The sequence below is a fragment of the Geotrypetes seraphini genome, chromosome 6 (genome assembly GCF_902459505.1).
Source record: "Geotrypetes seraphini chromosome 6, aGeoSer1.1, whole genome shotgun sequence".
Classification (NCBI taxonomy): Eukaryota; Metazoa; Chordata; class Amphibia; order Gymnophiona; family Dermophiidae; genus Geotrypetes; species Geotrypetes seraphini.
Genome location: NC_047089.1, coordinates 51,511,636 through 51,536,861, shown reverse-complemented (window position 1 = coordinate 51,536,861; position 25,226 = coordinate 51,511,636). Strand labels below are relative to the sequence as shown.

The 25,226-nt window shown below is 44.2% G+C and overlaps 1 protein-coding gene across 3 annotated transcripts in view; it reads left to right on the top strand.

The window, feature by feature from the left end:
* The window catches only part of LOC117362283 (formin-like protein 20), a 125,837-nt gene that overhangs the window by 68,952 nt on the left and 31,659 nt on the right, over positions 1-25,226 (top strand). For all 3 annotated transcript variants that reach the window (XM_033948467.1, XM_033948464.1, XM_033948465.1), the window contains exon 5: positions 24,909-24,985. In XM_033948467.1, the coding sequence (XP_033804358.1) occupies positions 24,909-24,985 (77 nt within the window). The remainder of the gene's footprint in view (positions 1-24,908; positions 24,986-25,226) is intronic.

Below are 25,226 nucleotides of genomic sequence, written 5' to 3'. Positions count from 1 at the left end.
GAATTTAACAAATTTCCTGGAGAGATCAGATAATGAAGTACCAACAACTGCTATGCTGCTTGTACAATTTGCTATTGATTCGGACAGGGAATGTATGCTTAAGATGTTTTTCAAATATAAGGATATTCCTTTTATGGCAAAAATATTGAGAATGTATCCAGATGTGTCACGATCTACCCAAAAGAGAAGAAAACAATTTCTTATTTTGAGACCCCGGGTCTTGCAGTTGGGTGCAACTTTTATTCTAAGATACCCCTGTAAATGTGTGATGGTCTATCAAGGGAATAGATATGTCTTTTTTGAACCTCAACAGTTGTCAAAGTTTATTTCTGCCAAAGAGCAAGTGTTGTAACTTCTTGTGATTTCCTGCTCCAGTATCAGCTCAGTGAAGTAAAAGTTCTAGAGCCTAGCCGGCCACATCTTTATTTTCCTTTACTCATATTAATAAGTGAAATTTTCAGTTAAATTTACAGCTTTGGCCTCTTTATATTAAGGACTAATTATACAAACCAGTATATTTGATTTCTTGGTTTATCTTTGAATCTTTTATATTTGATGTACTTTTTCAAAGATGTTTAAACTGGTATTGTATTATTTCTATTTTTTGACTAAGTCTTTTGTCAAAAAGGACAAAATAATAAATAAAGAATTAAAAAAAAAAAAGCTACAGCCTCAGCACCCTGAGGTTGTGGATTCAAATTCCATGCTGTTCCTTGTGACCCTGGGCAACTCACTCATGCCTCCATTGCCCCAGGTACATTAGATAAATTGTGAGCCCACAAGGACAGATAGGGAAAATGCTTGAGTGCCTGATTGTAAACCGCTTAGATACCTAAAAAAAAAAAATTCCAAAGAAAATGGGAAGTCTTCGACCTATTCTTGACCTCTGAGCTTTAAACAAATATGTAGTCAAATAAAAGTTTCTCTAGGGACTGTATATGTACTTCTATAACGAAACGATCGGCTGTGCTCTCGACTTCAGAGGCTTACACACACATATCTATACGTTCTGATCAAGAAAGTTTCTGCGTTTTTGGATAGCTCATCAATACTTCCAGTACAAAGTTCTGCCATATGGCCTAGTTTCTTCTGCAAGAGTATTCACCAAGTGCCTAGTGGTAGTAGCAGCAACCCCATGTACCTATGGATTTCAAGTGTTCCATATCTGGAAGATTGACTGATAAAAGCTCCATCTTTTCAAACAGTGCATTTGGCAACACAGATGATGATAATTTTGCTCCAGCTTCTAGGATTTGAAGCCTACTTCCCCATGTCACAACTTCAACCCTGCCAAGTGCTGCAACACATAGGAGCCCTCCTTGACACCACTCTTCTATGGGCATTTCTACCTCAACAAAGACAAGACACTTTACTTAATCTTTGCAATCATGTCTCCACTCTATAAACCATCTCAGCAAGACAGATGATATGACTCATAGGCCACAGGGCATCTACTGTTCATGTTATCCTCTTTACACAACTTCATCTCAGATCAGCTCTGTGGACCCTAGCAACTCAATGGTCTCAAGCCCTCGATCCCTTCTCCAGCCCTCGATCCCTTCTCCTGATGATTCACAGTTACCTCAACTCTTTGCCACATCATCTCACTATGGGGGACTCCTCAGACCTGTTTGTGTCTCCCCACAACCACAAATTGCCTCAATTTTGCTCCAGACAGTACTCGCCTCATCTCTTCTGGATTGGACAAACAAATTCCTCTGTGTATATCCAAAAATCCCTTTTATTCTCAAGACCTTGGTCAAACTCAAGTGTGAATCATCTACCGTGATCTTGATAGCTCCTTGGTGGCCCAGACAACCTTGGTTTTAACTTCTGCTTCAGCTGAATTCCAAGGATCCAATTCCTTTACAGGTGTTTCCATCTCTGCTCACTCAGAGTCAAGAATCTCTTTTATATCACAATCTGCAATCTCTGTACCTAACAGGATGTTACCTCTCAGTCTGACTTCAGCAGATTTTTTTTTATTTATTTATTTATATTTTCAAATAATTACATACAAAATTGTACAAGAAATATTGAATACATCTTTTTCAATTCATTATTAAACAAATGAATATGAAACAAAAAAAAGAAGAAGAAGAAAATCTCTTAAATATAGTCCACCTGTGAGGGAGAAAAAAAAGCTTAAGAAACCTCCTTGTGGGAGTCAAGGATCAAAAACTAATATATAATAAAAGGAAATTAAGCTTGAACATACATACATCATTCTTATCATTTTATGACCACATTATACAACTTCAGTTTCAGTCTGGGCCACGGTAGAAAGCCCTTTACCTTCCAGGAAGAAACCCAATTGGGCCGGTTCAAAAAAGATATACTTATTCCCTTGATAGGAAACAAAACACTTACAAGGAAACCTTAACTGAAAACTTGCCCCTAAAGAAATCACTCTTGTACGGTATGTAAGAAATTCTTTCCTGCGAGATTGAGTCCATTTAGATACATCTGGAAATATATTCACCTTTTCACCTAAATAGGAGACCTGTTTCATTTTAAAGTATAGTTTCAGTAACATTTCTTTATCTTGTAGAAACACAAGCTTGACTACCAATGTAGCACGGCCTTGCACCTCTATCACAGATGATTCCAATAATGCAGAGACATCTAACTCAGTCTTTTCCCCTTGAGTATCCTCTGCAATCTTTTTTAAATAATAAATTTTTTGTACAGGGGTAAGTTAGAGTCTGGAACTTTCAGCACCGTTACCAAAAATTTTTTAAACAATTCTAAAGGAGAAAAATATTTAGCAATTGGAAAATTTAAAAGTCTCAAGTTTAAATTCCTTTGTTGATTTTCCAAATTTTCAATCTTTCTCATTATTAGCATTTTGTCAGATGTTTGTTTAACAAGCATAGTCTTCGTTTCATTGGTTGTTTTCTCCAATTTAGATATTTCTTCCTTCTGAAGTTGAGCAGAAGTCTCCAAATGGGTTATCTTAGCAGATAAATTTAAAGTATTTATGACAAAGTTAGTACATACCGCATGTAGGTTTTCTATCGCGGACTTCAGCAGATTTTAATCTTTTTGACTCAGTGCAAGCCATTATAATTGCTTCCAGTAAACCACCTACTCAGCAATGCTATCAACATAAGTGAACACGCTTCACTCTGTGGTGTAATCTCCATGACCAAGATGCTTCCTCCTCTTCTCTTCCTTCATTGTTGGACTATCTTCTCCATTTCTAGACTTAAGGCTACTTATGTCAGAGCTCACCTCAGTGCTATTAGTGCTTTCCATGCTCCTGTATAAAATCTCTGGTCATTCATCGGCTTGTTTCCCAATTTATGAAAGGACTTTTCAACTCCAAACCTCCACTCAGGCCAGCTCCAGTTCTGGATTCTTAATGTAGTCTTAGCCAGTCTGATGAAGCTGCCATTTGAACCACTGGCATCTACTTATCTTATGTTTCTCACTTGGAAAGTGGTCTTCTTGATCTCTGTCACTTCTGCTCGTCGAATGAGTGAACTTCAGGCATTGGTTTCCGACCCACCATTCACAGTATTTTATCATGACAAGGTGGTTCTCAGGACTCATCCTAAATTCCTCCAAAAGTAGTTACAGAATTTCATCTGAATCAATCCATTGTGCTTCCAGTTTTTTTTTTCCCCCCCAAAGCCTCGTTTTCATCCTGGATAAACAGCTCTGATGGTACTGGATGTTTGGATTGTAAGCATGACTTGATTTACTACATACAAAGGTCTAAGCTACACAGGATTTCACCTCAACTGTTCATCTCTTTTGATCGTAACAGATTGGGCCGGTCTGTAACCAAGAGAACTATTTCCACATGGTTAGTGACCTGTATGTCTTTCTGCTATGCTCAGGCTGGGCTGCAGCTCAAGGGAGGTGTTCACATATTTGATTTTTCTGATAGGTTTCTATCTTATTTTGATTTTGTTTTTTATTCTTCTATATAGAAACATAGAAACATGATGGCAGATAAAGGCCAAACGACCCATCTAGTCTGTCCATCCGCAGTAACCATTATCTCTTTCTCTCTGAGAGATCCCACTTGCCTATCCCAGGCCCTTTTGAATTTAAACACAGTCTCTGTCTCCACCACCTCTTCCATGCATCTACCACCCTTTTTGTAAAAAAGTATTTCCTTAGATTACTCCGGAGCTTATCACCTCTTAACTTCATCCTATGCCTTCTTATTGCAGTTTTTCTTTCAAATGAAAGAGACTTGACTCATGCGCATTTACATTACGTAGGTATTTAAACATCTCTTATCATATCTCCCCTTTCCTCACATGTATACAGATTGAGATCTTTAAACTGTCCCCATATGCCTTATGATGACCACATACCACTCACTTTTAAATGTAAATGTAACAACACTGTAATATGTATCATCGCTGTAAATGTACAGTCTCTTCTATTGTTAACCGCATTGAACTTCCATGGTATTGCGGTATACAAGAATAAAGTTATTATTATTATTATTATTAAATCGCTACTATACAAAACCCCAGATTTTATTTACAAAGTTTTAATTCCATATATTTCTCCTAAAATTTTAAGATCCAATGAACAGCTTTTATTAGTCATTCCCACTCTTAAAACCATAAATACTCGAAGACAATACATTTTTACTGTTACGGCACCACAAATTTGGAATTCACTTCCACTTTATTTAAGAGAGGAGAAGAATCTGGATAAATTCAAGAGCCAACTTAAGAGCTTTCTTTTTAAAGATGCTTTCAATATCTAATTGAAACGCTAATTGCTCTTTCTATCTGCTCTCTATTTTACCTTTTTAAGTATTTTATTTCCAATACTTTTATGTTTTTCCCATTCCTTTTGCATTTTACTTTAATTGTTCTCTCTTTCCTATCATAAATTGTATTTCTTTCCCTTCTACCCCATTGTTTCCTTGTAATAGTTTTAATTACCTTGTTTTAATTTGTCAGTTTTTAATGATTTTTATATTGTTGTTTTTGTTTACCTTGTATTTTTTGTATATTTTAAAAATTTATGTTATTATTTGTACATCGCTTAGTAATTGTGATAGGCGATTAATCAAATAACTAATAAACTTGAAACATTTTAATATCCATCCTCTGGACCGACTCCATCATTTTTATATCTTTTTGAAGGAGCGGCCTCCAGAATTATACACAATATTCTAAATGAGGTCTCACCAAAGTCTTATATAGGGGCATCAATACCTCCTTTTTCCTACTGGCCATACCTCTCCCTATGCAACCTAGCATCCTTCTAGCTTTTACCGACACCTTTTCAACCAGTTTGTCCACCTTAAGATCATCACATACAATCACACCCAAGTCCCGCTCTTCTGTCGTGCACATAAATTCTTCACCCCCTAAACTGTACCGTTCCCCCAGGCTTTTGCAGCTGAAATGCATGACCTTGCATTTCTTAGCATTAAATTTTAGCTGCCAAATTGCCCATTCTTCAAGCTTCACCAGGTCTTTCTTCATGTTGTTCACACTATCCAGCAAATTTTGGTATCATCCGCAAAGAGGCAAATCTTACCCGACAACCCTTCAGCAATATCGTTTATAAAAATGTTAAAAAGAACAGGCCCAAGAACAGAACCTTGAGGTACACCACTGGTAACATCCCTTTCCTCAGAGCAATCTCCATTGATCACTACCCTCTGTCAACCAGTTCTTGACCCAGCCCGTCACTTTGAGACCCATTCCGAGAGCACTCAGTTTATTTATTAGACATCTGTGTGGAACGCTGTCTAAGGCTTTGCTAAAATCTAAATACACCACATCTAGCACACATCCTCTATCCAGTTCTCTGGTCACCCAGTCAAAGAAATTGATCAGATTTGTCTGACAAGTCCTACCTTTAGTGAATCCATGTTGCCTCTGGTCCTGTAATCCACAGGATTCCAGAAACTTGACCATTCTCTGTTATAAAAGCTTTTCCATTAATTTGCTTACCACAGAAGTCAGACTTACTGGCCTGTAATTCCCTTCTTCCTTACTTCCACTTTTGTGGGAGGAACCACATCCGCCCTTATCCAGTCCTCTGGTACTATTCCCGAGATCGTTGAAAAGGTCAGTCAGCGGATCCACCAGAACTTCCCTAAGTCCCTTCAGCATCTTCGGATGTACACCACCCGGCCCCATTGCTTTGTCTACCTTTATTTTAGCTAGCTCCTCATGAACACAACCCTCTGAAAATCGATCAGGGCCTATTACTCCTCCATCCCTATTCACATTTGTCTTCTGCGGTCCTGCTCCCGGCGCTTCAGCCATGAACACAGAACAGAAATATTTGTTAAGTAATTCGGCCTTTTCTTTATCAGCTTCTACATATTCCTCCCCTCCACCTTTTGAGTCTCACAATTCCATTTTTGCATTTCTTCCTGTCACTAATATATTTAAAAAATGTCTTGTCTTCCCGTTTTACCATGTCAGCTGTTTTTTCTTCCATTTGCATCTTTGCTTTCTTGACTATACGACCTGCCTCTCTTAACTTTTCCAGATATTTTTGCCTGTCTTTCTCTTTCAGTGATCTTTTGTAGTTTATGAAAGCTAACTTCTTATTCCTTACCTTCTTAGTTACTACTTTTGAGAACCAAAGCGGCCTTCTCTTCCTCTTACTTTTACTTACTTGCCTCACAAAAAGGTTTGTCAACCTTACAATAACTCCTTTCAGTTTTGCCCACCGCATTTCCACTACTTCCAGACGTTTCCATCCAGACAATAATTCTTTGACGTAAACCCCCTTCCGAACAAAGTTAGTTTTTTAAAGTCTAGTCTTTGCTTTTGAACGACCCCTCTCTATACCCATCTTAATATTAAATCGAATCATGCATTGATCACTGGATGCCAGATGATCACCCACTGTAACATCAGAAACACCTTCCCCGTTTGTAATCACTAAGTCCAGTATGACCCCATCCTTCGTGGGTTCCATTACCAACTGCTGGATTAGTTATTGTCGAGAAACCAGGATCTCCCTATTTCTAGAAGACCCCGCAATAGGAATACCCCAATCAATATCCGGCATGTTAAAATCACCTATTAGCAAGACTTCCCCTTTTTTTACATATATTCTGAATATCTACCATTAAATCTCTATCTACTTCTTCTGTCTGTGAAGGAGGACTGTATATCACACCAATGTAAATATATTGACCATTCCTTCTTTCCAAATTGATCCATAGTGCCTCTTCCTTGCCGTGCAGAGCCTGCAGTTGTGTGGCTTTAATATGATCTTTAACATATAATGCTATTCCCCCTCTTTTTCTTCCTACCTTGTCTTTCCTGAACAGATTATAGCCCTGTATAACTACATCCCAATCATGGTTCTCTGTGAACCACGTGTCTGTGATCGCCACTGTATCCAATTCCTCTTCTTCCATCATAGCTTCTAGATTCAGAATCTTGTTTCCCATACTTTGAGCATATATTCAGTTTTGGTTTAATTCTTTTTCTTATCTTATTTCCATTTTATTTTATTGGCAAGGGGGTGTTTTGGGTTTTTTTTCTGTTAGGATTTATTTAATTTTGTTCTCTCCTCCTTCCTATTTTATCCTACTTTAGTTTTTAGACCTTTTATACTGTGTGTTTAAATAGACCTGCACAGCAATGCTTCCATGTCTTAATACTAAATTTGAGATGTTTGCATTTGGATTCTTCAGATTTCCTTCCTGTGGCTTCCTTAACTCTTTCTTTTTATATTGGTTCAACACTTCTTTAAGAAAATCCCTAGATGCTCTAATTTGCATGCCATGGAAGCATTAGTTTATTTTGTTATGTTAATAAGTATTTAAATGTTTAATATAGTGCTTTAGTTAGATTGTGAACCTTTTTGGACAGATAGGGAAGTTTTAAGCATTTAGTGTTAACCGCCTTGATCCGTCAATAATTGTAAGGAAAAGCGGTATATCAAATAAACTGAACATACATACATACATACATGGACCAAGCCATGGCAGCACCAGTAGCTTTCTTAAGGTCCACTCCCATTGATGAAATTTCCAAAGCAGCTACTTGGTCCTCAATTCACATATTCACATCTCACTACTGTCTAACAGTATTATAGAATTTATTTTCTTCTTAATGGCTACTTTCTCTCCATTTCAATTCAGTAAGGTAGGGAGTCCCACATGTGAGAATATTCTGCTTACTTATTCAAGGATAAAGCACAGTTACTTACTGTAACAGTTGTTATCCGGGGACACATCCACATCCCTCCCACCTCCCCTGGTTGGCTTCTTAGCTTGCTTATGGAACTTAGGTATACCATGAGCCGATGTTGGGCGGGAAAGCATTGCACATGTGTGGTGCAGGCAGTCACAAAGTTTTTAAAAAACTTAGTGGCGATCCACTTTACCACTGTCCATACCGGGCTTTGTGGATGATATCACCGACATGTGAGAATAACTGCCTGCTGTCCCCGGATACCACCAGTTACAGTAAGTAACTGTGCTTTATATAGAACTAATCAGTTTGGCATGACAGAACGTGTGGGTGTGAGGAGAAGGGATGGAAGTAAATAGTAGCTGAAAGTTAACTGCATAACAAATGTCATAAATTTAAGATGTTTAAAAACGAATCCCTAGTCCAGACTAGTGGGTTTTACTCTCCTATCAATAGCTGGAAGTAGAGAACCTGAAACTTTCCAGTGACTAAATCAACAGCATAAGGATTGGTGCAGCATTGTAACCTGCCAATATTCTCTGTTTCTAGCAGATAGATGGACTTATGCAGTAGGTCTCTGGCTTTCTTTTCTGGAGGTCCTGGTGGGGATAGGTTTGTGGTCCTTTATCCTGATTGAACTCCGGGGGTCTTCTCTATCCCCAAGTCTTTATCCTGTGTGAGACTAAGGATCCCTGCTGGAGCTCTTATCAAGTGAAATACCATGTATGGATGCTCTCCCTCCTACTGAATTTTTCTAAGTATCAGTCTTTATTTTTTTTTTCTGCTGTTTTTTTTCTTGTTGAGTCTTTTTTTTTTTTTTTTTTTAATAAAGAGCTGTTTGGGTCTTATTAAGAGATAATCTGAGATGGAGAGAGCTGGCTGTGAGAGGCTACTTTTAGGCTGCTGTTTGCACACTGCCAGGAAATGTGGCCATTTTGGAGCCCAAAAATATATTCACCCGAAGTGGTTCAAAACGCAAAATACAAAAATAATACAAAATACCACTTCCAGAGAGTATGTGTTCAAAATTAGTTCTACAATGATTATAACTACTCAGGAAAAGGCCTCAGAATAGGAGCTTACGCAAAGTCCTATCATGGACTAAAACTTCAGCGTAACTACTCCTTGCTCCAATCATTGGCCTAAAAACACCTGAGGATATATTCAGCACAGTCTACTCCAGGTTTCAATAAATATAATTTTTTAACTTTTTTTTAAACTTTTTTTCTTTTTTAGAACCTTTATGTATACTATAATTTTTTAACGAACTATGAATACATCTCTCTATTAGTTTGCAAGAGAGTTTGACAACTTTGTACTTATCTTAGACGTTGTCATATTTAATTCAAGGATTGCCTGTAGGTTGCCAAAGGGCAACCTTTGGCAACCTACAGGCAATCCTTGAATTAAATATGACAACGTCTAAGATAAGTACAAAGTTGTCAAACTCTCTTGCAAACTAATAGAGAGATGTATTCATAGTTCGTTAAAAAATTATAGTATACATAAAGGTTCTAAAAAAGAAAAAAAGTTTAAAAAAAAGTTAAAAAATTATATTTATTGAAACCTGGAGTAGACTGTGCTGAATATATCCTCAGGTGTTTTTAGGCCAATGATTGGAGCAAGGAGTAGTTACGCTGAAGTTTTAGTCCATGATAGGACTTTGCGTAAGCTCCTATTCTGAGGCCTTTTCCTGAGTAGTTATAATCATTGTAGAACTAATTTTGAACACATACTCTCTGGAAGTGGTATTTTGTATTATTTTTGTATTTTGCATTATCCCAGGACAAGCAGGCAGCATATTCTTAACACATGGGTGACGTCACCGACGGAGCCCTCGGTACGGACCTTTTTAACTAGAAGTTTCTAGTTGGCCGCACCGCGCGTGCGCGAGTGCCTTCCCGCCCGACGAAGGAGTGCGTGGTCCCCAGTTTCTTCGTTTCCGCGGAGCGAAGAAGACGCGTGTGTTTTTTCAACGGCCGTTGAAACCACTTTTTGCCTTCCCGCTCGCGCTTTTTTCCATTTTTTTTATCTTCCTTGCCTTCGGGTTTCTTTTTTCTTTGTTTTGTAAAAAAAAAAAAAAAAAAAAAAACTTTGCTTTTTTTCCCCTTTTTTCGGTTTGCCCCGGCGGGGCCTGTTGCCATTATACAGGCCTCGGGGTTCGATTTTGCGGAGGCCGTTTTCCCCTTCATGCCCCCGCAGGTCGGTTTTAAAAAGTGCCAGCGGTGTGCACGCCCGATCTCCCTCACTGACCCACACAATTGGTGTTTGCAGTGTTTGGGTCCGGAGCATCGGGCGGACTCCTGCACCCGCTGTGCCACTCTTCAAAAGAGAACCCTTAAAAACCGAAGAATTCAACAAACTCTCCTCTTCGGCACCGGGTCGGCGATGGACTCCTCGACATCGACAACGGTACCTCAGAAATCGGCACCGTCTACCTCGACACCGCCCGACCCCACATCGGCGTCTCTGGCGCCAGGTAAGCCGGCTAAGAAGCCTTCCTCTTCCCTTGAGCGCCCTCCAACTACGGTGGCGACACCGACCTTGCCGGCATCGCACCGGTCCCGCAAACGCTCCTCCCCGATCTCGGTGAGTGCCTCGTCATCGTCCTCCTCATCGCCGGGGCGTGGAGCGGCATCTAAGGAACCGAAGAAAAAGAAAGCGGTTCCGATGCCACCCCTAGATGACCGTATCTCGGCCATCTTAAAGGCTCAACTCCAGGAACAATTACAGCAACAGCTCAAACACCTGTTGCCCACTATCCTGGCACCGCTCCTTCCGGTACCAGACCGGCCCGAGCCCCGTACCGAGCCCCCGGTATCCACCCCTGCGGTACTCATCAATACTTCCATGCCGATTCTTTCGGCTGAGCAGCTTCATGCCCATCCAGTGGTGCACTCCCATACCACATCGGATCCTCCTCGGCACCAAGCAGTGCGTCATTCTTCCCGGGACCGGGATCGACGCCGGTCTTCCTCTCCTGGTACCGTTTCGGTGCGTTCTGGAAAATCTTTATCCAAGACTCGCCATACCTCACCTTCCACCCCGGTGTCTCGACATGCACCAGAGGTCCGGGACCCTGACTTATGGGAGGAAACCCCTTTCGGTACCGAGGAGGATCCCTCCTCATCTGAGGAGGACCCGTCGGCACCCGATGCCACCTCCAAACCGGAGCAGTCCTCGTTTTCTAAATTTCTGAGGGAAATGTCTGCAGCCCTGTCCCTTCCCTTAGAATCTGACTCAAAGAAGTCTCAAGCCTTCCTGGAGGCTTTAGATTTCGAACAGCCTCCTAAAGAGTTCCTCAAGCTCCCCGTACATGACATCCTACGGGAGACCTTTTACAAAAACTTAGAGAATCCCCTTACGGTACCGGGGGCTCCACGTAGGCTGGACAACCTTTATCGAGTCATCCCTATTCCGGGGTTCGACAAATCTCAATTGCCCCATGAGTCCCTTCTTGTTGAATCCACCTTGAAAAAGACTCAGGGCTCCAGTGTCTATGCATCTACCCCTCCTGGCAGAGAGGGTAAGACCATGGACAAGTTTGGCAAGAGGCTCTACCAGAATGCCATGCTGGCCAACAGGGCGAACAACTATTCGTTTCATTTTTCGTTCTATATGAAACATTTAGTCCAACAGCTGTCTGCCCTTCAAAAGTACCTGCCGGAGCGCAAGATCCCACTGTTCCAACAGCACATCTCTGGCCTTCTTCAGCTGCGCAAGTTTATGGTCCGCTCGATATACGACTCCTTCGAGCTCACCTCCCGTGCCTCTGCCATGGCCGTTGCCATGCGCCGCTTGGCCTGGCTGAGAGTCTCCGACCTGGACATCAACCACCAGGACCGTCTAGCCAATGCCCCCTGTCTTGGGGATGAACTTTTTGGAGAGTCACTGGATTCCACCACCCAGAAACTCTCCGCCCATGAAACAAGGTGGGACACCCTCATCAAACCAAAAAAGAAGGCTCCGCCTGCCCGACCTTATCGACCTCAGTCATCTTATCAGCGCAGGTTCTCAGCCAGGCCACTCAATCCGCCTCCTCAACAACCTCGGCGGCCCCGTCAACAGCAACACCATGCACAGGCTCGGTCTCAGGCCACTCAACCCTCCAAGCCTCTTCAGCCTGCTAAGCAATCCCAGCCCTTTTGACTCTTCTCTCCAGGGCATAGCCAGTCATCCACCTTCGCTACCTCTTCCACAACCAATCGGAGGTCGTTTCACCATATTCTCCAGCCGTTGGGAGGTCATCACATCGGACCAGTGGGTCCTCAACATCATCCGCCACGGCTACTCTCTCAACTTCCAGACTCTTCCACCGGACAACCTTCCCGTAGAGTCTGCTTCACACTCATCTCAAACCCCCCTCCTCCTGAGGGAGGTTCAATCCCTCCTTCTTCTCAATGCCATCGAAGAAGTACCTCCAGATCAAAGGGGTCAGGGATTCTACTCCCGCTACTTCCTGGTTCCCAAAAAGACGGGAGACCTCCGTCCCATTCTCGATTTCAGGGACCTCAACAAGTGCCTGGTCAAGGAGAAGTTCAGAATGCTCTCCCTTGCCACGCTCTACCCTCTTCTTGCTCATCACGACTGGCTATGTTCCCTGGACCTCAAAGAGGCCTACACTCACATCTCCATCAATCAGAATTCTCGCCGCTACCTGCGGTTCCAGGTGCTGCACCACCACTATCAGTACAAGGTGCTACCGTTCGGCCTCGCTTCCTCACCCAGGGTCTTCACCAAGTGCCTTATAGTAGTGGCGGCCTTTCTCAGGTCTCACAACCTCCAGGTGTTCCCCTATTTGGACGATTGGTTGGTGAAAGCACCTACGTCTCAACTTGTGCTACAGGCTACTCATCACACCATCTCTCTCCTCCACCTCCTGGGGTTCGAGATCAATTACCCCAAGTCGCATCTGATTCCCACCCAGCGACTTCAGTTCATTGGAGCAGTTCTGGACACCACACTAATGAGGGCTTTTCTCCCCTCCGATCGTCAGCGAACCCTGCTCCACCTCTGTCGTCAGGTGCTTCTGCATCCCTCCATTCCTGCCCGTCAGATGATGGTCCTCCTGGGTCACATGGCCTCGACGGTGCATGTCCTTCCTCTGGCACGTCTCCACCTTCGCACGCCTCAGTGGACCCTCGCCAACCAATGGTCACAGACTACGGATCTTCTTTCTCATCCCATCTCTGTGACATCATCTCTTCAGCAATCTCTCCAATGGTGGTTGAACTCCTCAAATCTTTCCAGGGGTCTTCTTTTTCATCTACCCCCTCACTCTATGATCATCACCACGGATGCATCCCCCTATGCGTGGGGAGCTCACCTGGGAGATCTACGCACCCAGGGACTTTGGACCCCACAGGAGCGTCGTCATCACATAAATTTCCTGGAACTCAGAGCCATGTTCTACGCCCTCAAGGCTTTCCAACATCTTCTCTGCCCTCAGGTTCTCCTCCTGTGCACAGACAATCAGGTCGCCATGTACTACATCAACAAGCAAGGTGGCACCGGATCTCGCCCCCTTTGTTTGGAGGCTCTACGCATCTGGACCTGGGCCACGGACCGCAATCTCTTCCTCAAAGCGGTCTATATCCAGGGCGAACAGAACTCCCTGGCCGACAACCTCAGCCGCATCCTTCAACCTCACGAGTGGACGTTGGATCCTCCGACTCTACTCTCCATCTTTGCTCGATGGGGCACTCCGCAGGTGGACCTCTTTGCAGCACCTCACAATCATCAGCTGCCCCTCTTCTGCTCCAGACTCTTCTCTCCTCACCGTCTGGCCCCGGATGCATTCCTACTCGATTGGAGGGATCGATTCCTGTATGCCTTCCCTCCACTTCCTCTGATGTTGCGGACCCTGTCCAAGCTCCGCAAGGACAACGCCACCATGATTCTCATCGCCCCTCGGTGGCCTCGTCAACACTGGTTCTCCCTCCTGCTCCAACTCAGCTCCAGGGAGCCCATTCCTCTTCCTGTGTTTCCTACTCTACTTACACAGCAGCATCAGTCTCTACTGCATCCCAATCTGTCTTCACTCCACCTGACAGCTTGGTTTCTCTCGGGCTGACCTCTCCGGAGAATCTATCTCAACCGGTCCGCCTCATTTTGGACGCCTCCAGGAAACCGGCCACTCTCCAATGTTACCATCAGAAGTGGACCAGATTCTCCTCGTGGTGTCTCCGGCATCATCAGGAACCCACCTCTCTAGCGGTGGAACTTGTATTGGATTATCTGCTCTCGCTGTCCAATGCTGGCCTCAAGTCTACCTCCATCAGAGTCCACCTCAGTGCCATCACTGCGTTTCATGAGCCTATTCTCGGAAAACCCCTCACGGCTCATCCTCTGGTTTCCAGATTTATGAGAGGTCTCTTCAATATCAAACCGCCTCTCAAGCCTCCTCCTGTCGTCTGGGACCTGAATGTGGTTCTCTCGGCACTCATGAAACCTCCGTTTGAGCCTCTTGCCACAACTTCGCTCAGGCTTCTTACCTGGAAGGTGCTTTTCCTAATTGCCATCACCTCTGCCAGGAGGGTTAGCGAACTGCATGCACTGGTTGCTGACCCACCGTTCACTGTTTTTCACCATGACAAGGTTGTTCTGCGTACCCACCCTAAATTCCTTCCCAAGGTGGTCTCGGCTTTTCACCTCAACCAGTCCATTGTGTTGCCCGTCTTCTTCCCTAAGCCTCACTCGCATCCTGGGGAACAGGCGTTGCATGCGCTGGATTGTAAGCGTGCCCTTGCTTACTACCTTGATCGTACCAGAGCTCACCGAACATCCCCTCAGCTATTTTTGTCTTTCGATCCCAACCGTTTGGGTCGTCCTGTCTCCAAACGGACACTTTCAAATTGGCTTGCTGCCTGTATTGCATTCTGCTATGCTCGGGCCGGTCTCTCACTGGAAGGAGCTGTCACGGCCCACAGAGTCCGAGCTATGGCTGCTTCTGTAGCTTTTCTCCGTTCCACGCCCATCGAGGAAATCTGCAAGGCAGCCACTTGGTCCTCAGTTCACACGTTCACTACTCACTACTGTCTGGATGCGTTCTCCAGACGGGATGGACACTTCGGCCAATCTGTGTTACAAAATTTATTTTCCTAATGGCCAACCATCCCCCCTCCCTCTTTGTTAGCTTGGAGGTCACCCATGTGTTAAGAATATGCTGCCTGCTTGTCCTGGGATAAAGCACAGTTACTTACCGTAACAGGTGTTATCCAGGGACAGCAGGCAGATATTCTTACGTCCCACCCACCTCCCCGGGTTGGCTTCTTAGCTGGCTTATCCTAACTGGGGACCACGCACTCCTTCGTCGGGCGGGAAGGCACTCGCGCACGCGCGGTGCGGCCAACTAGAAACTTCTAGTTAAAAAGGTCCGTACCGAGGGCTCCGTCGGTGACGTCACCCATGTGTTAAGAATATCTGCCTGCTGTCCCTGGATAACACCTGTTACGGTAAGTAACTGTGCTTTTTGGAGCCCAGATATATTTCTTGTGCTCTATGAGAGACTCAGCCTATTAAAATTGCAACTTCAAGGGAACCTCTGGGACTATAGGCAAGGCAAGGAAGCATGCTATAGATCCCTTTACCAGAGGTCTTTCCATCCTGGGGCCAAAGGTTTCTGCAAAAGATGACCTATTGCTTTCAGAAGGCTTTAGGTGCACTGATTTTGGTTCAGGCAGAGTTGGCTGTGGGCAGATGGCAGATCATCAGAAATAATCTCTCTGCTGATAGGAGTTAATGGCCTTAAGTGCTCTCAACTGGCCAGTGAGGATGTTAGTGTTGACCTGATTTGCACAGAATGTTTGGGGGACTGCTGAGGAACACAAAGGAGCCAGGCCCATTGGGTCCTTTCCCTAGAGGAAGAAAAGCTATCCCCGGATGAGGGTGATGAGACCTTAATTATTTGGCTCTTCTGTGAAGAAGAGTTTGTCTTTCATCTTGCAAATGATATCTCTGTGAATAGGGGAGTCAGCACTTGAAGAGTCCTAGAGAGTGACCCCATCTTGGAGGGTCTTTGCAAGCCACCTAAGCCTTTTCCACAAGGTCCTGAGGAAGATGGTCTTCTCATAATTGGAGGCTTTTAAAGCAACACTGAAGGGCTATTGGATTAAGGAGAAGCTTTAGATCCCAAAGTCAGGCAGGATCTGGACTTCTGTATTCCATTTTTCTGAAGCAGATGCACTGGTTATGGCAGTCACCAGGAAACCACCATCCCAATAAAGGGAGGTCTGTCACTGAAGGCCTCTTTCTCAGGAATGGAAAGTTGGGGGGGTTTTCTTAAGTAGGTCTCCTCTTTGTTGGTGCTGGGAATGCAGGCAGTGATATGTGGTGGGTAAATCTCTCCTGCCTTTTTGACATAGATCTAGCAGTTGACTGCAAATTGGAGTTGTGCTCTATGATCTGGTTCACATTAATGTTCCTTGGCTTTAGTGGTGGTAGTGTGCAGGTGTCTATTGCTTTGCAGTTGTCTGAGGACTCCGAGTCATAAATTCTCTACTAGGAGGAGGCTGCTCATCAGGGATGACTGGTGAAGCCAGTCAAGAACCTGGATGACACTTGGCTTTAAAGGTTGCTGGAAGATTGTCCCCATTCCTCCTCCAGACTCATCAGGTAGAGTTGTTATCAATATTTGGGAGAAGCTTGGTCAGGTGAGGAAAACTGTCTTACCTCCTAACTGGCAGGCTCCAGAAGAATAAGACTTTTCAGAGCACCAGAAAGTTCTGTATGGAAGTCAAGGAAACGCAAAAAGTTGCAGAGGACCTGCTTTGCATAGCCCAAGTGGGAGGCAATTTCCACCTGTTTTTCTTGGAGTGGGTCTGTAATACTTACAATGGTCGAACACTGGACCACCCAGTCCAAACTGAAACTAAATCCAGAAAAGACCAAACTCTTCCTAGCAAGTCCCAACCACAAATTAACGACCACCACCTTACAACTCAACGGCCTAACTTATCCTATTAACCCCACCATCAAAATCCTGGGAGTCATCCTAGACCGCTGCCTGACCTTCGAAGACCACACCAACACCCAGGTCAAAAAATGCTTTTATACCCTCTGGAAACTTCGCACCATCAAACATTACTTCGACTTCCCCTCCTTCAAACTGCTGGTTCAATCCCTAATCCTAAGCACACTGGATTACTGTAATATAATTTACATAGGCTCCTACAAGAAAACCATCCAGCGACTGAGACTTATCCAAAACACGGCAGTCCGCCTGATCTTTGGCCTCAAAAAGTCAGACCACATCACCCCTTATTATAGAAAACTACACTGGCTGCCAATAGAAGCGAGAGTCATCTTCAAATTCGCCTGTCTCTGCTTTAAAACCTTAACTGGCTTATCACCGATTTATCTGTCTCACCACTTCGTGTTCCCCAAAGCCACAAGCACACGTAATACCAACCTGTTTACCTACCCATCCCCAAAGGGATGCACCTACAAAAGATTCTTCAACAGAACCCTCTCATACCAAGCTGGCAGATGGACAAACTGCCTGACCACCCTTATTTCATCTGCCCCATGTTACTTATCCTTCAGGAAATCTCTCAAATCTTTCCTCTACGACAAATTTCTCGAACCTCCCCCATCACCAAATAACTAAAGACTACCTCTTTAGTTGGCCTCTCGCACTGACTCACCACTACATACTTAACTCTGCTGTATATGTACTGTCTCCTGTATGATAAACCTACTCTGTTTCTTTACTGTATAAATTAACTTTACTGAATATGTACAGTTCGCATTGTATCATCGCTGTAAATGTACAGTCTCCTACTCTGTAAACCGCTCTGAACTGTTTGTGGTACTGCGGTATATAAAAATAAAGTTATTATTATTAATGCTACCAATCAGTGGATGCTCAATGTGATTCATCAGAGTTAAACATTAGTTAATTTTTTATATATTTATGATGTATCCCTGCAGGACAATGGAAAGAAGAGTGGTGGTTTCCAAAACCTTGCATATACCTCTGGAGTAGCAGGTTGAGTTTTAGTCCATGTACTTTGTTATATCAAGAATGGAGGTTATTACCCCTCTTCCTCCTTACTACTAAACATAAGCAGTGCTGTATATCAACGTGTAAGAGAGAGTTCCTTTTTTACAGAGTTCACAATCTAGTTGACAAACAGGACAAATAAGAAATTAGGGAATTTAATTTATTATTGTGATACATGGGCATTTGAAAAGTGAATAAGTGGTTAACAATTAAAAGCAGCCTCAAAAAGGTGGACTTTTAGCTGACAGTATCACCTACAAGGAGTTAGGTGGTGGTCAGCGATGACAGTGATGACAAAAGTATCAGATAGGTCATGAAGGATGAAGATTCAGTAAAGACCCTTGAATCAGGAACTTTGGCGAATGGCTGGAGAATATGGTGAGGGCTGTTTTTTAGAATGGAGAGGGCAAAAGCCAGATTGTAGTGGATCAGAAATAGCATAAGATGCAGTGACGTACCAAGAGGGGGGGCACACAGCCAGCCAGGTCCGGGTCCTCCTGCCCTACTGTGCAACTGGACCTGCATCTCCTTCCTTTCCCCTGGTCCACGCCACTGCAATCTTACCTCCCTGCTGCTGCTGCTAATCGCCGAAAAGAAGTCTTCTTTCCGACGTCAATTCTGACATTGGAGAAGATGTTCCGGGTCAGCCAATCACTGCCTGGCTGGCCCAGAACGTCCTCTCCGACGTCAGAATTGACGTCGGAAAGAAGACTTGTTGTCAGGGATTAGCAACAGCAGCGGGGAGGTAAGACTGCAGCGATGCGGACCGGGGGAAAGGAAGGAGAGAGGCTTTTTTTTTTCCCGCGGCATGGAGGGAAGGATGTAGGCAGGCAAGCTGGCTGGCTTTAGCGCGGCAGGGAGGGAGGAAGAGAGGTAGGCAGGCAGGCTGGCTTTGGGGGTGGACAAAATCTGGAAGGCAGTGGGGGTCATAAGGAGGCACTAAGGACACGGGAAGGAGGCACTATGGACACAGGACGGAGGCACTGGGGGCACTATGGACACAGGACGGAGGCACTGGGGGCACTGTGGACACAGGACGGAGGCACTGGGGGCACTATGGACACAGGAAGGAGGCACCGGGGGCACTAAGGACACGGGACGGAGGCACTGGGGGTACTAAGGACACGGGACGGAGGCACTGGGGGTACTAAGGACACAGGACGGAGGCACTGGGGGCACTAAGGACACAGGACGGAGGCACTGGGGGCACTAAGGACACGGGAAGGAAGGAGGGAGGGAATAGAAAGGGACAATTGTTGGGCCTGAGTGCAGAAAGAAAGAAATGAAAGAAAGGATACACAGTCAATTAATAGATGTCCCCTTTTGATGAAAAAAATAAATGGTCACGTTACCTCTGATTTACTTTCTCTGCAGCAGAGTCAGCAGCCACGCTGAGGTGCAGGAAGGTCCCGCGATGACTCGTCTGCCGGCTCTGCTCCAGAAGAAGTAAGTTACGTCGGAGGGGGTGGACCCAGCAGACGCAGTCATTGCGGGACTTTGCCGCAGCTCCCTGCATCTGCCGGGTCCACCACCTCCGACGTAACTTACTTCTTCCGGAGCAGAGCCAGCAGATGAGTCATCGCGGGACCTTCCAGCATGCGGCTGCCAAGTCTGCTCCAGAGCAAGTACGTCAGAGTGGTGTGGACTGGCAGCCGGCAGCTACAGTCATCGCAGGACTTTGCAGCATGAAGGGAGAGAAAGGAGCAGGACTGCTGGAATGGAAGAATGGTGGAGGGAAAGAAAGGGGGCAGGGTGGTATGGAAGGGTGGTGCTGATGGAATTGATGTACAGAGAAAGGGGAGAGACAGGAGGAAGGATATTGGAGGGAAAGAAAGGGGGCAGATGCTGATTGAAGAGGGGTGGATGGAGAGAGAAGGGCAGACATTGGATGGTAGTGGGGAGCCTATGCTGGATGGAAGTGCAGATGGGAGAGATAAGGGAGCAAATGTAGGAAGGAAATGGGAGGAAAGAAAGAAAGGAGCAGACGCTGGATGGAAGTGGACAAAGAGAGGAGAAGATACTAGTTGGAAGGATTAGAGAAAGAGGGTACATGATGGAAGGAGGGGATAAATAAAAGGAGGGCACATGATGGGGAGAAAAGGATTGAGTTAGGGAAACACTGGAGAGGTGAGGGAAAGAGGTGGCAAGCTTTAGGTAGACAGTAAAAAAGGAAATTGATGAGAGGGTAGTAAGAATGTAATCTAGACAGATGCAGAAAATAAATTGAAAAGGAATTGCAGAGGAGAGGTGTGGGAGAGGGAAAGAGAGGAGAGAGATGCCAGACCAATGGGGATAAAAGGAGAGATGGAAGGGGAGGCATACAGTTTCTGGAAGGGGCATAGAAGGAGAGAAGATGCCATATAGGGGAAGAGAGACGGCAAACAGTGGATGGAAGGAAGAGAGTTACAAGAAAATGAGGAAAGCAGAAACCACAGAAGACAAAGGTAGAAAAAAAATGTCTATTTATTGCTTTAGGAGACATGTGTCACTGTTTCTGTGGTGCATTGTATGCAGAGTCCAGCTTTTTGCTGGTTCAATTTAACCTTTGTCTATGTATTTCTATTTTATCCCCCCTTTTACAAAACTGTGGAGCGTTTTTTAGCGCCAGCTGTGGTGGTAGCAGCTCTGATGCTCAGAATTCTATGAGCGTCAGAACTGTTACCACCGTGGCTAAAATCCAAACTACAGTTTTGTAAAAGAGGGAGGGGTTAGTTTGTGATTACATATTCCATACTAGGCGAAGGTGTTTTGTGTGTTCGAAAGACATGGTTTTTTGTTATGATTGACTGCAGGATTGATCTGTACTAGTCTGGCTTGTTTAGTTTTACAATGAGTGTATTGATGTTGTACTGCTCATTGCAGTATGTAAGATGCTGCCTTTTCCTAGGTACTCATGTGTGACGTGTGGATTGTTACTAAAAATCATGTTTTCATACAGATGGGGGGGTGCCTAAAAATGATGGGCCCTGGGTGTCACATATGTTAGGTACGCCACTGATAAGATGATAGAAGATTAATACAGTAAAAACAACATGGTCAAGTAGCTTTGATGCAAAAGGAAAGAAGGAGATGGAAGGGTAGGTAGGGTCTACTGAAAGTTTTGAAGTGTGGTGTAATTGCAGCATGTTTGAAGGCATCAGGAACAGTTGCAATGTAAAGTGATATGACAGATGGAAGGGATGACAACAAGCTGAGTAGATGGGTGGGAATGAAATTGGAGGAACGAAGAGACATGTGAAATTTTTCTTTTTTTCTTTTTTTTTTCTGTGATTTTAGAAAAGGAAGAAAGGGTGACAGGGAGAGGAGGAAGGGGATAAGGAGATAACCTGGCAGGGAATTCAAGATCAACTTTGTGAACCTTGTTATGGAAATACTCAGCCATAGTCTGGACAGAAAGTGAAGAGAGATTTGAAGGTAGAGGCACATCAAGGAGGGAAGTAAATGTAGCAGAGAGAGAGCAAGAGTTGGAGGCAAGAGTTTGAAGGACGTCAATGAATTTGATATGGATAAAGTCAGCGTGGATTTGATATTTTAGCAAAAAACACTTTGGTAAAGCAGGTACAGAACATAATTAGTGAATTCTGGAAGTCAGCCAAGGCTGAAGTATAGGTATGCCTTGCAGAATGAGGAATGGGAGGAGCGACTGTGACCAAAACAGAGAAAAATCTACTATTCTCTGAGGACAAGCAGGACAGCTTATCCACACATGGGTGATGACATTGGACAGGTGGAGTCCTAGTGTGGAGACTCTTCCTAGCATTTACTTATCCCAGAAGCTTTTGGCAGTGTCCACTATGTCTTTCTACCCACCGTTGATACACGGGACCAAGGCGATCTTTATTTTTCTGCAGAGCAGAGAGAGGACATATTTCTCAGTTCTCCTCTCAGCTCGCACCATCTTAGTTTCTACCACTCAGCAAGTTTGCCATTATTTTCTCCCCTTGCTGTGGCTGTTCTTCGTGATTTTTCCTGCATGGGACCAGGTATTTTCTTCCTCTTAAGAACTTATATCGTAATAGATTTCTTTTTCCATAGCTCATTAGATCCTCTTAGGGCACCTTGAGCAACCTGGTCGAATAAATTTCATTTTTTCAGTCATCATAGAGTCATTTGATTTCATTTCTGCTATTTTTCCTGACATATCCCAGAAAATTCCCATTGATTTTAAATAGTGTTCCAAATGTGGCAGGACCAACTTATCCTTGTTGCCTTCCATGTTGCCTATCATGTCTGGAACTCAACCATAATCCTTTTCTTGTAAATTGTGCTCTAGTGCAATGGGTCTATTGGTCCTGAAAGCGAGAGTTTTGTATCCCAGCCAGCAAGTTGCTTGTAGAAAACTGTCAATCATGTTTTCCAACTCCACCTCCTTTCCAGGGAGCTGCTCCTTCCCCCTCAGTTTGTTTTCTGCAAGCAAAGTTGCTCAGAAGTATGTTTAATCTGCTCTGCTCCGTTTTATTTTTGTATATTTGTGATCTTTGGAGGCTCAGTGTCTGGAGGTACCCACTTGGTGGGACCTCTGTCTGGGAGAAGATGCAGACTTGCACGATGGAAGTCTGTTGCTAGCAGGATCAGCCCCTCGGAGATACCTAGCTAGCCAGCCTACTGGTATTTTTTTTAGAGCTCAGGGGCTGTCCCCAGCGTTGCTGCTCGCATCTCTGATTCTGTGAGGAGCTTGAGTGCAGGCTGTGTGGGCTCCTTCCCAGTTTGGCTGAGACTAACAGTCTAACATTTGACGTCATAGTAGCATGCTAGAACACCCAAGGCTGAACAGTTCTTTAGCAGAAGAGTTCAGCTGATAGGGCATAGATGTGATTTTGCTGTGGTCTCTGGTAATTATTAATATGTAGGGTGCTGCACGGGATAGTGGGACACTTATTATTTCCAACGCAACCAGTCAGCAGGAGGCAACACTCAAAACAGGCTGCTCACAGCCAGCCCTGTGGGGGCTGGTCAAGCGCAGCCTGTTTTGATCGCTGCCTCCTGCTGACCAGCTGCCGCTTTGGGAAAGGAAGGGAGGGAGGTAGCGAGTGGATTTGTGGCTCAGGACTGCTGCCTGCTTCTGCTGCTTCAAAGCTTGAGGGAGGGAGTTGTGGCTCAGAACCACTGCCGCTGGTGCTTCAGGGGATGTTTTAGAGGGGGGTTTCCCCCACTGGTGATTTTTTTTTTGCTGGTTGGTTGAGAATGCCAGTTAACTGAGATTCTACTGTATCAAAAACAGGGATACACTTGATTTGCATACACTACTACAATTATATGCAAATTTCTTTGATGCATATTCATTGTGGATATCCTGAAAACCTGACTGGCAAGGGGGTACTTGAGGACCGAGTTGAGAAACACTGGTTTATTGGACGAAGGTAAAGCTGCAGATAATCTCAGCAGTGCACATTGCTGGCGTTCAGAATGTTCAGGTGAACTTCCTGAATCAGTCTTCTGCCTGGGCAAATGGGAATTGGATCCCTGGCCCTTCCAAACTATAGTACATCATTAGAATTGTCTAACTTTTGATGTCATAGTAGCATGCTAGAACATGCAAAGCTGGACAGTTCTTCAGTAGAAGAAGAGTTCAACTGAGAGGGCATAGATGTGATTTTGCTGTGGCCTCTGGTAATTATTAATATGTAGAGTGCTGCATGGGATAGTGGAACACTGTATCTTGTCGTCTTTATTATGTCTAACTGGTCCTACAGAACTTGGTACACATGTAGTGGACACCTCTCTGATTTTGCCGCAGGATTGGGGACTTCTGTGTTAAGGGTTCAGTCCTCTTTGATAACTTGAATCCCTTTTGGTTTACAGCATGGTCATTGAAAAGATTAGGTGAAGAAGCCAAGGCTTTTTCGTGGTGATATCAGTTTTGTAGAAGGGTCCTAAGCCCTCAACTTCATTGGCCTACATTTGAGTTTGGCTTCTATTTGAGTTCTGATCGGAGTCATAGGGACTCTGTCTGGCAAGTGGAGGTTCATTTTGACTTTTCCTTGGGGAGGCCTTGATCAAGGCTAGAGGCCAATTGAAACCAAATCTGCTGAAATTTTCCACTGTTTCAGCTGGAGCCGAAGATGAAAATGTTGTGCCTGCTGCCTTTCTCTGGGCTGCCACAGCTGATCCCCTGGCAAAGCCCTGGGCCTACCACAAACCCTGGTGGTTTAGTGGCCTCTTTAGGAATAGGAATAAAGCCTACTTGTTCTTTCCTTAGTGCTTCTGCTCAATGGAAATGACTTGCCACAGCAGTCTCGATGGCCATTTTGAAATTGGCACCGGTGTAAGCAGGAGTGACTGTCTAAATTTCTTTTTAGGTATCAGCTGTGTTAATAGTATGCTGACTGGTTTCAGGGTTGCATCAATCCTTATGCTTACTTAGGGTTTCACAGCTGGCATCATGATGATTGCAGTTTGTCTCAAGCTCTAACCAGTCAGGTTTGGGGACGTACTGTATCAAGACAAACTGCAGACCTCGCAGCACACCCTGCATAAAGCCACAGCTTGATGGCTGAAATGTTGGTTCTACCTACCCAGATGTTGCAAAACCTGGACAAGTGCAGCAATCATAATCCCTATGCTGTTGATGATGTCACTGCAGAGTTCCAAGTTATAATTTTTCAGTCTGTTGTTAGATCTGGACTGATCTAGCAGGAGTCAAGGAAAGGAAAAGAGCAGGTAAGACCACATTTCACTTTTTTTTTTGTAACACTAGATTCTTATTTTTTTCCTCTCAAAATTAATAACTTCTGTTTGTGTGAATTTTGTTATAGGCCATAGAAAAAGATTATAGGGTGCAATTCCATGAACCAGACACATGGTGGAAGCTTGACGCTGTGGAACTGGAAAAGTAAGGAACATGTGATGATTTATTCCATATTTTCTCATTTATGCTGTGTCATTGAGTATGGATATCGTGCACTAGTGTAAACTAGTTGAAGAATGACAGTGTTGAGACAAACAATGACTATTTGTTGGTTTGCTAATAAGTCTAGTTCATGTTGCAAATTTCTAGGTAAAACATAATTGACAATTTGCATGTTAGATGTTCTGCACTGCATTGTTTTGTCTGTGAATTGAGGTCTTGATCA